The sequence below is a fragment of the Phragmites australis genome, chromosome 10 (genome assembly GCF_958298935.1).
Source record: "Phragmites australis chromosome 10, lpPhrAust1.1, whole genome shotgun sequence".
NCBI classification, from domain to species: domain Eukaryota; kingdom Viridiplantae; phylum Streptophyta; class Magnoliopsida; order Poales; family Poaceae; genus Phragmites; species Phragmites australis.
Window position 1 is genome coordinate 25968998 of NC_084930.1, and position 17748 is coordinate 25986745.

The following is a 17748-nucleotide window of genomic DNA, read 5'->3' on the forward strand; positions in this document are numbered from 1 at the left end:
TTTATATTCTATAGAGGTTATACACTGTACCCACATGATATGCTCAGCCTCCAACCATTGCAAACGGAGGAGCGAATCATACCGAGACATTACAATCACCTTTCCTACAGGGCTTTTCTACGAGATTTACTCCCAAGTGCCAAAGTCCATGTACTGAAGGCGAACCCTCTTTTTAAGCCTAGGCCGGTTCTAAAAACCTCCAAACAGAAGAACAGATGACCACTTAACTGCTCATTGCTCTCAGCCTCCTAGTATGATTCCCAACTCAGTCCGTTAAAGAAGAAGTCAAGTCCTGCCCATTCAGGACGCATGGTTACCTAGGGTGGCTAGGCCAAATGGCGCAATGACTCGGTCCTTAAGCAGCCACGACAGGTATCTTCTGGCAATGAACACCATAGAGGTGACTTAAGCCCCCAGGAGCATCCTCATCCAGAGTACTACTCCACTTGCCCCCGTCAAATAGTTTTCACCTATTTTTACACATCACCCACCATATCTCACATGACATCAAAGATTTCACAACCATTACGGAATTCACAACCATCAAAGATTCATGGTATATGAGTTATCATTGATCATATTAAATCTTATCTCTGAGAAGAGGTGTTTGAAAAGCGACGTCTCCAATAAGACGTATTTAATCCTAAGCATGCTAGATATTAATATGTCGTTCGATGTTAATATTAATAACGATAGGTAAATCCTAGTAAGATATGTATTCTGGATAATAACATGTTAAGGTATGATAATTATTTGATAGGATTAATTACTATAACAATTTTTGTTCGCTCCATACTATTGCCGTTTGCTCTTTATCAGGTACTTACTGTAAGAAAGTGCACGTACCATTTTGTCAAGTAAACATGTGAGAGCTTATCCAAAACATTATATATCTGTGATTCGACCTAGTATTGTTTTATCATTAGAAGTTCATTTTTAACCCTCCAACTATCATCAAAGTCTCTAAACAGGATGTTTTACACTCAAACTTTCAAAACCATTCAATTTTTTTACCATTTTGCTAGTTTTATAAGCTGTTTTTTTGACATGGTGGCGATTTCGCACATGGTAAGGCAGTCGGCAAAAAAGAAAAAAATTAAGAAAATAAAAGAAGAAGAAGAATAATCAGGAAAATAGAAAAAACAGATTAAAAAATAGAAATAACAGAAAATTTTAGAAATAATTAAAAAATCAGAAAAAGACAAAAATTAGAAAAATAGTATAAAAATTAGAAAAAATCAAGAAAAATGGGGGAAAAAATTAGGAAAATGAAAAAAGAATAAGGAAAAAACGTTAGGAAGTAACAACTAGTGAGTCTATTGCTAACTGGTAGTATATCATAATATGTCACTAGCACATGCAACACGTTCTACACACTCTTTAATCTCCTTCGTCAAGCTAACTGCCTTCTAATAACCTCCTTCTAAGCCTGGTATTCATGGAAACCTCTCAATCCCTAAACCTCCTGATCTCAAAACCTTAAATCCAGTGAACTTTGGCATCAATTATAATGACTAAATATAATTGCTTGATAGTTAGATTTTTTGACAATTGGAAGACAAAAATAGATTTTTTTCCTAATTTTTTTTTTCTAATTTTCATTTTTCCTGATTTTTTTTCTAATTTTTATTTTTTATTTTTTATTGCTGTTTTTTCTATTATCCTGATATTTTTACCAACGGCCCTGCCACGTGTGAAACCAGTAAAATATCTTATAAAACCAGTAAAAGGGGAAAAAGTGAATGGTTTTAAAAGTTTAAGTGTAAAATATCTGGTTTTAAAATTCGAGAACTAAAATCTCACTTAGATGAAAATTCGAGAATAAAAATGTACTTCTTTCTTTATCATTCTCCCGATCTTTGATCCTCGAACCCCTATGAATTACTCGTGGGTGTGACCACGGCGATTAGCCAAGCAGGCGCCTAAGAAAATGGTTATAATGAACACGGTAGGCGACAAAGACCGCCAGCTCAAAATACCCCCAGCGGCGCACGTCCGGGAAATCCCATCGCATCACGTGTGTTGGCAGAATCTCCATGGGCGCGCGGTCCAAGATTCTGACTGCCCTAGCCCTCTATACCCACGCATCTCCACCCAACGGACCCTACCGCACGCCAATGACATCCGACCCCACCTAGACCCACGCGCCACACGTCAGCTCCCTAACAGACTCCTCCCCAGGCACGGCTCCCCCCGAGCAGCCGCCTCGTGACGCGCGCGCCATTAGCGCCTATTAACCCGCGGATCCGACGGCAGGGAGGCCACGATTACCCCATTTCGCCGCCCGTCACGCGAGAGGCCTCTTCGCACCCCGAGGCGGCGCATTTGGTTTCGCCTGAGAGGGAGCCGAGCGGGAGGGTGGTACCAGACTACCAGTAGCAGCAGCTGAGCCGGCGCCGGAGCCGGAGCAGGCGACCATGTGCGGCATCCTCGCGGTCCTCGGCGTCGCCGACGTCTCCCTCGCCAAGCGCTCCCGCATCATCGAGCTCTCCCGCCGGTAAAGCGCCCCGCCGTCTCGTCATCCCCCCCCCCCTCTCTGTTCCATCTGTGTCTGTACGCGCGCGCGCCCGGGGACGGGTGCTTGCGTCTGATTGGCGAGAGGGTGGCGGAAATTTGGTGCACTTGGGTGAATTGGGATTTGTTTGTAGACGGGAGAGCCCAGTTTTATCTAGCCATTTTAAAGAGTTTACTGATTTACTTTAGATTAATAGGTTGTTATGATTTTGCGTAAGTTCAAATGAATCAACTATATTTGGGGGAATCTACTCAGTTTTTTTTTGTAAGATAATGTTTGTTTTCTAGGCCTTTTGATTTGGGAAGGAGCTGTGGTGTATTATAGGTTCTGACTTTGGAAGAGAGTGTCCCGATCGCATGAGGTCGTGTCTACTTCGTTTGAGAAGTTGAAAGGATCAGATTTTGGAAGTGCAACGTGGTGTAGTGTCTGTAGCCATGTAGACGGTAATTTTGTGAGATGATAAATCTCAAACTCTTCATTTTGAACTGAGTATGTACTTTTTTCGAGAATATAGTTATGTATAGACATATTTTTTCTATAGGAGACGCGTGACTTGTGTGCTGTTGCATGTCGACGTCTCCAAATGTCATTTATTTGAATTTGAGTAAAATGCAAAATGTCATTTATTTGAATTTGAGTAAATGTAGTATGTTCGAATGTGCTTAATGTCCAGAGATTTGCTTCCAAGATGTGTTTTATGGCAAGGGGGGAGGTTTTGATTTGCAATCAATAGGACCAATATGGCACCAAGCAAAATTATGCCTCCTTTCTTTGTGCAACTTGCATCTTTGGCTTGTAATGCAGAAAAATGTCTCCTTTACGTGTTCATATGTACTTGCACTGAGATGTTTGGGGATGTTAGCTTGGGATTATCATAAAATGTACTTAATCATATCACCAATCTGTACAATATGGTTCTTCTACATACACATAGAATCCTCTTATCGAGATGCTTGGAGATTATGATTTCAAGTGTTTGTAAAACATACAACCTTCGACTCCAAATACAAAATGTTTTATACTTGTGCATAGGAATTAAGAAAGTAGATGAAATGACTTCTTTTCTTTAAAATTGTTCCTAATTGCAAATGTTGGTGACACAACTCAGTTAGCATGTGCATAAGAGGAATAAACGAGGAAAAATTGCCTTGAAATTCTACAGTTACTTACGATCAGAGTCGAGTTGAAGTCTAAAACAATTTAATAAAGCAATCAAAGGGAACTGTGTCTATGACTTAAATATGTGCAGCTTCTCCATCTTTGGGAAACACGCGATTATGAATTTCTTATGCTCTCACTCAGATGAAATTTATATTTGTTTCATAGGTTACGACACAGAGGACCTGATTGGAGTGGTCTACATTGTCATCAGGATTGCTATCTTGCACACCAGCGGTTGGCTATTGTTGATCCGACATCTGGAGACCAGCCATTATACAATGAGGACAAAACTGTTGTTGTCACGGTCTGTATCTGGATTGAGAATGAAATTCATCATTATCATACATTTTTTTTTTTGCTAACTGGAGTTCATTTCTATGTATTAACATATGATATGTCTTATTGTTTCCGCTTTTGGCAACTGCCATTGTTTCTGAAAGATTTTTGTCATGGGATTTTCCAGTTGTCGTCATTAAGCTCAGTACATCTTAGTGTTGCATAATCTTAATCCACCAGATGTCTTGGTTTCACTAAAAAAACTAGAGAAAATATGCTTGTATTTTTAATAATTACTTTGGAACCTTATCATATCTTCTGGTTGACCTTTTCAGGTGAATGGTGAGATATATAACCATGAGGAACTGAAAGCTAAGTTGAAATCTCATCAATTCCAAACTGGCAGTGATTGTGAAGTTATTGCTCATCTTGTAAGTTACATATCTATTTGTTGCACTTTGTTGGTGCCATTGTTGCGTAGCTTTTGCTGACAATTTATTTATCTTCATCTATAATCCTCTGAAGTGATCCTAGTATTTAATGGCATTGACACCTTTTAATGGTTTTCCGTTGCAGTATGAAGAATATGGGGAAGAATTCGTGGATATGTTGGATGGCATGTTCTCGTTTGTTCTTCTTGACACACATGATAAAAGCTTCATTGCAGCTCGTGATGCTATTGGCATCTGTCCTCTATACATGGGCTGGGGTCTTGATGGTACGTAGACTATGTACATGGAATCAGTTTATCCATCTATTTGTCCTTTTGCAGAAAGTCAGGCGTGTGAATTCTTCTTTTGTTTCCTTTAAATTTATGATGCTTCAGAATTTTCTATGTTTGTTTTGTTGCACCACTCTTTCAGTGGTGAGTCAGTGCTTGAAGGCCAGGATTCATATCCCTGGGTAATACTTGCAAATTGCAGTGATGAACTATCTGCACTTTTTGTTCGTGGTTATTATAGCCTAGAGGTTTAGAGCCCACTTGCTTCACGCGAAGGAGTTAGACTGTTTGTATTGGCACACAGTCAGAATATTTTATTTGCAGATAATCTGCAGCCCACTTTCCTGACAATTTCGGGTTTTTTTGTGATGGTCACTATGTTTTGAGTTCAGATAGGCAATTCGCATTTGCACACAAAAGCAGCCTTAATAATGTTTCCTGCCGGGAACCTTTTGGTTTTCTTTTCTGGCCAGGCAGCGGGATTCTTGCGGAATCTGATACTTGGAGCCCTGTTCAAGTCTATTCTTTTGCCCAACAACAAAAACAGAAAAAGTACTATGAACCATGCATTCATATCTTTTAGGGGAACTATGTACATGTATTTGAAGAAGTGCTATTTTCCTCTGATATGTTATTATTTTCCTCTTCTCCAGTCTTGGAGAAATAGGCACTGTGGTGTTGGCACTCAATTCAGCTTGTTACATTTGATCTTTTCTGGATTTGGATTAGTTACTACTTGGTATTAATTCATTGGTGCATTGTGTTTTCAGGGTCAATTTGGTTTTCTTCAGAGATGAAGGCATTGAGCGATGATTGTGAACGCTTCATATCGTTTCCCCCTGGGCACCTCTATTCCAGCAAAACAGGTTGATTTTTCTTATTGCTTTTTTGACAAACTAAAAGTCTCTTCCATCAGACGCATAATACCAGAAATGCAGTTTGATAGATCCTGAAGGCAAAAGATTCCAAGATACTACTATGTTGCAATACTTTTATTTTTTATTTTTGTTTTGCCTACTAACCTGTTTTGATTTATCCTCCCTAGGTGGGTTAAGGAGGTGGTACAACCCACCATGGTTTTCAGAAAGCATTCCCTCAACCCCTTACAATCCTCTCCTCCTCCGAGAGACTTTTGAGAAGGCATGTACCTTACGTTTACTCTACCATTTTCATACTTGTTGATACATAAAGTATATTTGATAGAGTGAATTGCATAAAACTACAACTATTGTGCCATTTGTAACACAAAACTACAACTATTGTGACTAGTAACACAAAACTATAAGTTTTGTACACCAATTTCACATATAATCCGATTTCCGTTATCTCTACGGTGAAAGTCACTGTTCAACGGCACTGTTCATCGATACAAAAATGATCTTCTGCTTCTCGAAAAATAAGTGGTCTTCAGTTTTATCATTGCATATAAATGGAGTATTACAAAGTAACTCATTTTTCTCTCATATAACCTAGGGCGGAAAATAATTTTAGAAATTAGTCTATCATATAAGAAGAATATTAGTGAATTTTTTCAGATTTTTGGGATTTTATTTGAGGCCCTAACAATAGTTATAAGTTATAAAAATATCATTTTTTGTAGAATTTTAGTTTAAATTCTACACAGGCTTTTTGGGTGAATTCAATTAAAATAGGTTGCACATGCATTATGGAACACGTACAAAGAGTTCTAGGATTTTTGGAGAAATAAAAGACTACTGATTTTGTACAGGTGAACAGTGACTTCCGACGGCAGAGATAACAGAAATCGGGTTATGTATGAAATTGGTGTAAAAAACTTGTAGTTTTATGTTACTAGGCACAATAGTTCTAGTTTTGTGCTACAAATGGCATAATAGTTGTAGTTTTATGCAATTTACTCTATTTGATATGCATGCGCCTTTCATCTTACTTTTTCCATTTTCATATTTTTTCATGCATATACTATATTTTCTATGTTGATGTATGTCACATTTATTTTCATGATAATCTCTTTTCAATTTTCTTTCATGCTGTTATGCTGTATTAATACCTCTGTTTAGGCAACGCTTATTCAGATATCAGTTGAAATTGCATGTGCCATGAGTTATTCCAGTGTGCTTTTTTATATTGTAATCACAATGATGATTCAGTTTGTTGATTTCTGTATTAATATTTTTTATGACACATCATCTAAAATCATGCCGACTGGTTCTGAAATATTTGCTTTCTAGTATCACATACTGTTTTATGTTACATAAGTTGCAAATTCTGCAGGCTATTATTAAGAGGCTAATGACTGATGTGCCGTTTGGTGTGCTCTTGTCTGGTGGACTTGACTCCTCATTGGTTGCATCTGTTGCTTCACGGCACTTGAAAGAAACAAAAGTTGCCGGACAATGGGGAAACAAACTGCATACGTTTTGCATTGGCTTGAAGGCAAGTTTCTTAATATTGTGTACTGTCATTGTTTAGTATTGCGTTTGGCCATCTTGTTCTCTGTTATGGTTATTTTGACAACAATATAGAAATTTTTCCAATGAGTGATATAAGCAGAGGACAGGGAACTGTATGATGAAAGTTTTCTGTTTTCTTTGTAGGGTTCTCCTGATCTTAAAGCTGCTAGGGAAGTTGCTGACTACCTCAGTACTGTACATCATGAATTGCACTTCACCGTGCAGGTTCTTCATTCAATTTTTCTTCGCATGACAGAAAAAAGGGGCTTCTCTTTTAATTTTTATTCATTGTTGTCCACAATATCAGGAGGGTATTGATGCCTTGGAGGAAGTCATCTACCATATTGAGTCGTATGATGTAACGACAATTAGAGCAAGTACCCCAATGTTTTTGATGTCACGTAAAATAAAATCTTTGGGGGTGAAGATGGTTCTTTCCGGAGAGGGTTCAGATGAAATATTTGGTGGTTACCTTTATTTTCATAAGGCACCAAACAAGAAGGAATTCCATGAGGAAGCATGTCGGAAGGTAATCAAAATCTTCTCACAAGTAATCTGTTATTACTTTCCAAGGTTGCAAGACAATGAAATGTATTCCTGAAGCATTTTCAGCAGTTTAGCACACAGCCCCAGCCCCACATGTTGCCCTTTTAGTTTTGTTGCTTGGCTATTCAGTTAGTTGTATATGCGCATTGCAGTTAAGATGTGCTTACAAGAGTTTCTTTTTTGTCCTGACATTTAGATTAAAGCTCTCCATTTGTATGATTGCTTGAGAGCGAACAAATCAACTTCTGCCTGGGGTGTTGAGGCTCGTGTTCCATTCCTTGACAAAAGTTTTATCAACGTCGCAATGGACATTGATCCTGAATGGAAGATGGTATGTTACTATGTATTACAATAATATCGGTCTGATCTCACTGTAATATATTTATTTAATTTTACCAGCATTATTACTTTCTTATAATTATTGTCTTGTAAACATCAGATAAGACGCGACCTTGGCCGGATTGAGAAATGGGTTCTCCGTAATGCATTCGATGATGAGGAGAAACCCTATTTACCCAAGGTTGGAGAAGTTACACTTGTGTTATTTTTACCCTGTTTGTAAATATTCTACGCCCAAACTTATGTAGGTTTTATTTTCTGTGAATAGCATATTCTTTACAGGCAAAAGGAACAGTTCAGTGATGGTGTCGGGTATAGTTGGATTGATGGATTGAAGGACCATGCAAATCAAAATGTATAGCATATTTCTTTTGTCAAACTATTCATAAGTTGACCTTTTTGGACTTGCACTTGGTTTGACTTTGTCTTGTACCCCATTGAAAGTTTTTTCTTTGCATTTCAGGTCTCAGATTCCATGATGATGAATGCTAGCTTTGTTTACCCAGAAAATACACCCACAACAAAAGAAGGGTACTATTATAGGACAATATTCGAGAAATTCTTCCCCAAGGTCAGGAAGCTACTATCTGCATTGCGCCTTATCTTGCTATTGTGTGCTGAACTGAAAGATAAAGTGCCTCCGCTCACCTAACCCTTTGATTATGCAGCCTGCAGCAAGGTCAACAGTTCCTGGAGGTCCTAGCGTGGCTTGCAGCACCGCCAAAGCTGTTGAATGGGACGCAGCCTGGTCTAAGAATCTTGATCCGTCAGGCCGTGCTGCTCTGGGTGTTCACGATGCTGCGTACGATGATGCTCCAGGGAAAGCTCCTGCCTCTGCCAGTCCTGTCTCAGAAAACAGCCTTCGTCCAGCTATTGGGGAAAGCGTCGTTAAAACCATTGCTTCAGCTACTGCTGTCTAAGCTTCATTGTTTCACAAAATGCTTGAACAGAGAAGCTTGTTCATTGGTTATCTCAACTTTTGTCAGATCTTATTAGTTCCTTCAATCATGCAATGGAGACATGCTTGTGCTCCATGCTTTGCCATCATGTATGGGTTTAAAATGCGCACACTGTTTGTTTCATGGACCGACCAGAGCATTGTAAATATTTGTCACTGTGATATGTTTCCTTTTACTTCTTGGTCTTTGGTTTGCAGATTGCTGTGGCTATTCTAATCTCCACATACCATTGCAAACTGGATGTAGTTTACCAATGCAAACTGGATGTAGTTTACCAATCTGCACAGCTTGGTATTTGGCAGCGTTAAATCAAATTCCCTTTTTTTTCTTTTGGAATAAGGTAGTAATTTTCTATATTTTTATAAAATGCGTAAGTTATGATAGATTCAATCGATTATTATTGAAGTTAATTAAATGATCACAGCGCATCGTTAGATTTTGTTTTTCTTTCTAAAAGTATATTTAATATTCTATTACTTGCCTTTTATACTTAGGTGTTCAATATTTATCTTCTATAAATTCTAAAAATACGTTAATCTTATTATTTATCTTCTATACATCCATCGTTGATTTCTCTAGATGGCATATCGTCTCACGCACTTTGCCTGTAACAAGGATTTTCTAAAGGGTGTGTTTGTCTGCACGATCACCTCCATTGTTATCTACCATGAATTTTGTCTCCTCATGCTATCTTTCCATCAAGGTACTGTCCTTTGTCATGACTCATGGGGTTGTATTGGTTTGAGTTGTTTAATGCGGATCCTTTGCCATGACTCATGGGGCTGTATTGGTTTGAGTTGTTTAATGTGGAATTATATTCTTATAAGATGGATGGCATTCTTGCACGTTTAGCTAAAAGGAGATGCCAATACTATTTTTTTTCCATATACACGCTAGACACCAAAAAAGGAAGAATTTGATAGAAAAGCTAAATAAAGAAGATCAGATTGTCATATCTCAAGAAGATAAGCAGCGGGTGGTTCTTGAATTTTACACCGGCCTTCTTGGCATGGATGAAGACCGCCAACATCTCTGAACCTCGAGGTCTTTCACATTCCTCCACATGATCTATCAGCTCTTGATGATCCCATAACCGAGGCGGAGGTTTGGGACACTATCAAAAACCTTCCTCTTGATAAGGCTCCTGGTCCGGATGGTTTTACTAGGAGATTGTATCAGTCGTGTTGGAATATAATCAAACACGATAATATGGCAGCTATCATGGCTATACAAGATGGGGATACTCGGAAATTTGGGATGCTTAATTCGGCCTTTATCACTCTTCTTCCAAAGAGGGTTGATGCTATCAAAGTCAAGGATTACCGCCTGATCAGTTTAATTCATAGCTTTTCTAAGTTGGTGGCAAAGATTTTAGCGAACCGGCTCACTTCTAGACTGCCCTCCTTGGTATCTTCTAACCAAAGCGCTTTTGTGAAAGGTCGGTGCATACAAGATAAATTTTTGTTGGTCCAACAAACAACCAAATTCCTGCATCTTTAGAAAAAAAACCTCGCCTACTCCTCAAACTTGATATTACAAAGGCTTTTGACTTGGTTTTTTGGAGTTTCTTGCTACAGGTCTTGTCTTACCTTGGCTTTGGCAGGGGATGAATTTCTCTTGTGTGTAACCTTCTATCCTCTTCGTCAACTCGTATGCTCTTGAATGGAGAACCGTGATTTTATTTTTAACATAAAAAAGGACTAAGGCAAGGTGACCCTTTATGCCCATGCTATTTATATTAGTCATGGATGTCTTGAATTCCTTGATCAACAAAGCAAGTGGAGAAGGGCTGCTCCAACCTCTTGCAGCAAGAGGATTGATTCATAGGGTATCCTTATATGCAGATGATGTTGTCTTGTTCTTACATCTGACTTCAGATGACTTGGATTTATGCTTGGAAGTTTTTAGATGTTTTGGGGCTACATCGGGGCTTAAAACTAATATCCAAGAAAGTTTCATCGTCCCTATCCAATGTGGACAGATTATTTGGAAATGGTACAGCAAGTACTATCATGTGAGATCAAATAATTTCCCTACCAATATCTTGGTTTGCCGCTCTCGTTAAAAAACTCACCAAATCAGCATTCCAACCAATCATCAACAAAGTGATTGAGAGATTACTGGGTTGGAAAGCTGCCCTCATGCATCCTGTTGGACGGTGTGTCTTGGCATGATTTGTTCTCACCGCCATTCCTATTTATCAACTTATTACATTGGAATTTCTGAAATAGGTGATTCGTGCAATTGATAAAAGGAGGAGAGCCTTTCTTTGGAAGGGCCGAGACAAGGTTAATGGCGGTCACTGTGCTATTTCTTAGAGCTAGGTCTGTTGCCCTATAGATTTGGGAGGTCTTTGTATCCATAACCTCGAGACTTTGGGGTGGGCACTAAGGATGCGATGGCTTTGGCTACAAAAAACCCAACCGGATAAACCATGGGCTAGGTTTAAACTCCAAATTCATGCTAATGCTAAAGCATTGTTCAACACGCTAATGGTCTCAGAGGTGGGTGATGGGAACAACACTCTCTTTTGGAGAGACCGGTGGTTGCATGAGAAATCTTGGGTAGATCTCGCTCCTCAAGTAGCTGCTTTGGTGTGTAATCAAATTGTCAATTGCCAGATAGTCAACCAAGCGTTAGTCCAAAATCAGTGGGTACGTGACATCAAAGGTGCTCTTTCTATGGCGGCCCTTGTTCAATTTCTGCAACTTTGGGATATGGTCGCTAAAGTGATCCTACACCCGGGAGTCTCAGATGAGCACAAATGGCTGGTTGAACCTTTGGGCATCTTCTACTCTAAGTCTACCTACTAGATGTTCTTTTTGGGTAGCACTGAATTGGAACCTTGAAAATGGATTTGGAAGTCATAGGAGTCGCCAAGGGCCAAGTTCTTTATTTGGCTTCCTGTCCATAATCGATGTTGGACCGCCGATAGATTATCACAGAGGGGACTGCCGCACCCTTAGCACTGTCTATTTTGTGACCAAGAAGAAGAAACGATCGGCCATCTATTGACTAGCTGTGTGTTTACTCACCAAGCTTGGTTCTTATTGTTCAGCAAGGTTGGATTGCAACATGTCTCTCTAGGACAAAAGGACAACACCTTAAATTCCTAGTGGAAGAGAACAGTGTTACACGTTGGCAAAGTGAAAAGAAAAGGATTCAATCCCCTTGTGATTCTTGGAGCTTGATGGATTTGGAAGCATCAAAATGATTATGTTTATAATGTTGCTTCCTCTAATGTTCGGAGAGTGTTTGATTCAATCATGGATGAGGCTAGCTTATGGCACATGGCGGGCACTAGAGGCTTGGAGGCGCTCATGGCACAGCTGAGCGCTTAATGGATTGTTGGTCGTGTCACATTTATTTGTCCCGTATGATTTTTTCTATGGTCTTATGGCCTTTTTTTTAGTGCGTTGGTGTGGAGTTGTTGTTTGTATTGCGTGTGGGGTGTAGGTGTGTGTTAGTGTGCACACACTTTTCCATTCAACTCCTTAATATAATGATATGCAACTCTCCTATAGTGTTCGAGAAAAAGAAGTTTAATGCTTGTACTTTGTTTTGCTAGATTCCTACACAATCATGTCATACAACATCTGGCTGATTACAATGCACGGAACCATACTGACCTTTATTGGAACATCCGATGGGATGCTACGGGGTGGGATTGAAGGAGATGGCTTATTATCTGTGATATTAGTCACTGCGACCTAAGGTTTATAAATTCGTTTTATAGTTGAAAATTGGAACCCACTGAATTTTCAAAATTCATGAATATCGTAAAATTAGCTTAAAATTTGGTGAGAATTCGGCCAAATTCACTCGGTCAATTTTCTAAAATTCAGCGAGAATTCATCTGAATCGACCATTTGGTAACCGTTCGAATTCAATAGAAAACCGATCGAATTACACTGAAAACCGACCACATTTTTTGAATTTTCCACATTGAATGCATTTCGAACGAATTCAAAACTGTTTGGTTTTCTCGATTTACGGAGCGCATTTCCCGAACTGCAGTGAAGTTCAACAAAAAAAGTAAAAAAATGGCTCAACATTGTAAAACCAACAACTAATTCATCTAAGCTTCAAATCAAGTGAAACAAATTTTATTGGTTTCCTTGTAACATGATCTATATGATAAATTTATTTATATTCATAAAAATATTGAATATTTTCTATGAGAAAATGTATTTGCCAAACATAGTTAAATGCATAGTTAATTATTTGCTAATCCAAAATTCATGAAACCAATTTTTTTAGTCTTATTACATGATCCTATGTATTATAAAAATGCATGAGCCCAAGAAATAGTTATTTTGACATGCATGATTATGTAAATGTGTTGCAGCTAGATTAATTCATAACTCACCCATCACACCTTCAAAATTAGTGAAACCACTTTTATTAGTTTACTTATACTATGATTTATGTAGGAAAAATAATGGTAGACATGAAAATTTTAATTACAATGTTGTTTCTACATGTTCACTTTATGCTTTGAACTTTGTAAAAATCATGGAGAAATTAATAAAACTCTAAATGAAGTGAAACTAATTTTAAAGGTCCTCTTGAGATACACTCTACACAAAAATATGTGTTTGTATTTTAAGTTTTTCTTTAACGTGATGGATCAAATCATCCTGTTCATACGGTCCATTTCAGTATTTTTTTTCAAACTTTCTCTCTATGAAATATGATGCAAACGACATTATTTTTAAATTGTTTTTCACATAAGGTCTTAGAATTGTCTCTAGTATTTTTATAATTTTTTGTGATTTGTTTTGAATTTTTTTAATTCAAATTCGAAAACCGTTGAATTCAAAATACGGTGCGGACCAAACTGGCCAAATATCATGAATACTGAGCGGTTTTCAATAAATTTTCAAACCCTGCTGGGACCCCGACTTCGTAAGTTCGTATGTCTTCAGGTAAGAAGTCTGCATGGTGGTTATGCCATTCCCAGTTCTCCACTGCACTCAGTAACACTGTGGTTTGGAAATTAGGAGGTGGATAGATTTTGAGACGAGTAAATTTCAAGCCTATTATTATTTTAACATACGTTAAAAAAGCTATAATTTTTTGTGTTTATTTCAAAAACCTATAACTATTTTGACATATGCCAAAAAAATTACAACTTTTTTATTGTGAGCCCACCTGTTATCTTTTATAACATGTAATATAAGAATTAACCGTAGACTCATATATTGCTAGATGATGATAAGTGGGCTACAGTCAAAAAGTGTAGTTTTTTGCAAATATGTCAAAATAGTTATAGCTTTTTGAAATAAGCGATATAAGTTGTAGTTTTTTTTTTACAATATGTATCAAAATAGTTGTAGGTTTTAAAATTTACTCTTTTTAGACATTGCTGTATAAATGAAGAACAGAGGGTACGATGGTATATACCAGGTACAACACTTGTCTGTAAAGATGCTGCCTTCCAAATATTCTTGTGTTTCAGTTCTTAAGCGACCGTTGTGCTATCATAAGGGGCGAACTGGGGATGCTAGGGATGGATGTGCCACTTTTTGGAAGTCAAACCGGTATGAACAGTGCATTTATCCTTTGTTATCTTCATTGGCCTGAATAAAGTGGCCTTTTCATCTTCTTTCTTTGTTTCCAAATATAGGTTACGTCTGCTTGAGGAAGATAGTATTGACTTTAGTGAATTCAATCTGCGAAATAATGTTGCTCAAATATGTGTTTTCGAGGTACTTGAATTAGCACTAGTTAGTTAAAGGAATAATTGCTTATTTTCCACTCCTGTGACCCCCCAATTTGACTCATGATTGTACATTGCATGTAAACATAAGTAATTGCTAAACCAAATAATCAAATAAACTTGTGTATTACTAATTCCATGTACTGTTCCCAAGTTACCATAAGCTATAAAATCTGCTGTTAGTTTGCAGCCGTCTTTGTTAATTTGCAGCTAAGTAACCAGTGTTTAATGTTGGTATATTGACAGTAATTTCTGTTGTTTCTTACCTGTTTACTTTTCAGCTTGATGGAACAGACAAATTAGTTCTTGGAAATATTCATGTTTTGTTCAATCCAAAGCGGGGGGATGTAAAACTGGGCCAGGTATATCAGTTAACTTGAGCCTCATGTTTTCCCCTTTGTCCTGTTATACATCTCTCTACTCATATGATCGTATCTGCTCATTTGCTGATCGGATGGCCGATGCGAATAAAATGCATAGTTTTGACATAATTGCTTCAAAATATTTCACCACCCTAGAACTTTATCCAATTCATTGTTCTCCATTCTCCCTGCAGATTCGCATGCTACTGTGCTTACCGGTGATTTTAAGAAAGTAAGTTAAAATGTATCTTTAATTATATATGATGAGTGATTGATAAGGTTATCGATTTTGTATGTCAAGTTTTGGATTGCTTAAGCTTAATTTAAGCATTTTGATTATGGACTAACTGGAGTTGAAGTTGGAGAAATATGTTTGTGAGAAACCAAATTGAAATGTGTATTGGTTTGCATGTGATGAGTCATTGACAACATTAGATTTGAAATAATTTTGGTTGGCATAAGCTTGTTTGTGTCTGATCTTATTTATAGCTAACCAAAGTTTAAATTAGAGCAGATTATTTTAGAATCTAGGAAATTATGTCTCACCGAAATATCCGGTGTGTGAGTTTTTTACCACACCGATTAGTCCGGTGTTATGGTGTAGTGAGCACCATAGCATTTTCAGTGTTAAAGTAGAAATGGAAGTAAGCACCGGATGGTCCGACAATGGACTTAGAGAGCGCCGCAGTATTTTCTATGGAGAGGAGATTTTTGGCGCCAAGTTTGAATATGTACGTCAGATGGTCCGGCGCTGAGTTTGTGAACACCAAAGAAGGCGTCAAAGCTTTTGTTGCAGAGACGTTGCAGAAGGGTGGTTCGGTAGATTGACACACGTAGGATTACACGGTAATGGACATAAGATCACCGGAAACTTAAAGTTTTTGATTTTATGCTAACCTGGAGATATTTTGGAGTGTGGAGAAATATGTTCGCTTATTTTATGGTGTGCAGATGACAGATGTAACTTGGCAATTGATGACGGGTGATCGGGGCTAAGCGGGTGCTTGGTGCCGGATGATCAAGGAGGGTCAGACAGAGTCAAGGGTGATCGTAGCCGTACACATAGAGGTCAAACAAAGCATGAAACGGAGGATAAAGATGACGTGTTGATAAAGTCAAGCGAAGGGGATGCCGGTGCAAGTGATAAGGTGGCTCGAGGGATCGGGAGTAGGAGAGACTTACCGGCGATCAAAATCGCAAGACGGAGGACACGTGTTATCATCAGAGCGCTTGCTTCAGGTGGAAGTAAGTGATAACTAGTCACGCTTTGAGAAGCATGCTAGGGTTTCATTGTTTGGTCTTAAAACCGTGGGAGGACTGGAGAAGTACGTGGCACCATTGCGAAGTTTGTGTTAAGACAAAGTTAAGTCGTAAAGGCGTCGCGGCTGTCGAATGAATGGAGAAGAAATTGACTAAAATATCCTTAGTGGTAGGTAGGAGTGTACTATAAAAGAGGGATATTTTGGGAAAAAGCTAGGAAACTTAGAGGTCAAATTTTCTAGCCCTATAATAGAGGGGTAGGGTTATGGGAGAGAAGGAACCAGCCATTTGAGCCCCCTGCGCCAACTATATGAGAGTATTGTGCTAGGGTTTTAGAGGAGAGGAGGATGAACACTTAACCTATGTAATAGGTGAGAGTTTTGAGAGAAAAATCTTTATAATCTTCCTAAATAGGGTTGATCTCTTTGACTAATGAAGTTTATTTTGTTACATATGCTTGAATTATTCGTATTCTAGTTTCTCTCTCTTAGTTTCTTTGCCTTGTGTGGAATTTTTCCTTTTCGGTGTTGATTTTTGTTTTACTTTTTAAACTAAAATTTTAACACATTGGGAGGTTGTTCTTCTTAATGCTAAAGGTATAAAATTCATATACACATGCATATGTGATAGGGTCTTGAATTTTCTTGCCTTTAAACCATCATCTTGGAAATTTTCTTCACCCGGTGTTCATCTTTTGTTTCTTAACTGATCTTTTCTCAATATTCAACATATGTGTGAGGATGAGTCATAGATTGATTTGCTGTGGAACCTAGTGTTCAATTCCAACCATGAGACCCACCTCTTTTTGAATCTTCAAGTTTGGTTTTTGTCACACCCAGTTTTAACGGCCAAAACCAGATGCGGCCTATGTGTGCCTAGGATGTTCAACACATATAAGGACGTCACAGATGAAGTAACAAAAGGAATATTTTTATTAAATAAACGTTAAACTCTTACAACAATTGACATATATTATCTTCTAAGAAGATATCTGCAGCGAAACAGAAGCACTGGTGCCCAACAACACCGCAGGCAACCGACCGGGAGACACGCGCCTAAAACATCACAACCTCGTCTTGATAGTCTTCAACATCTTCACTCACTGAGCAGCAGCACACATATCGTATGGTAGGGAAAATAGCACGTGTGAGCACATGATGCGCTCAGCAAGTGTGGGAAAGATAATGATATGCATACTTATATCAAGAATAGGCTAACACATGGTATATTTGCATAAATACGAGTAATGAAAAGATATTTGGACTCAAAAGCATTAAATAATTATTAAGTGAATGTAACCCATACAGTCCTACACTCAGTATACAAGGCTCCCCACCTTGCATATCATAACCGTCTAGTACTCCTTGTACTATAACCAAAACCACAACCATCTAGTATTCCCTGTACCAGAACCATAACCACAATCAAACCCATAATCACAATCCACTAATCATA

At 38.2% G+C, this 17748-nt stretch overlaps 1 protein-coding gene and 1 pseudogene across 1 annotated transcript; both read left to right on the forward strand.

The window, feature by feature from the left end:
* The first annotated feature begins 2242 nt into the window (after positions 1-2242).
* LOC133930478 (asparagine synthetase [glutamine-hydrolyzing] 2) lies at positions 2243-9145 on the forward strand. The gene is made up of 14 exons (XM_062377132.1): positions 2243-2497; positions 3842-3980; positions 4288-4383; positions 4529-4670; positions 5444-5539; positions 5719-5813; positions 6927-7088; positions 7250-7330; positions 7413-7634; positions 7848-7982; positions 8091-8171; positions 8259-8345; positions 8454-8561; positions 8659-9145. The coding sequence occupies exons 1-14, from the start codon at positions 2418-2420 to the stop codon at positions 8908-8910; spliced, it is 1776 nt and encodes a 591-aa protein (XP_062233116.1). The 5' UTR covers positions 2243-2417; the 3' UTR covers positions 8911-9145.
* Positions 9146-12239: 3094 nt separating this feature from the next.
* Positions 12240-17748, forward strand: part of LOC133930189 (carbon catabolite repressor protein 4 homolog 5-like) — a 28195-nt pseudogene continuing 22686 nt past the window's right edge.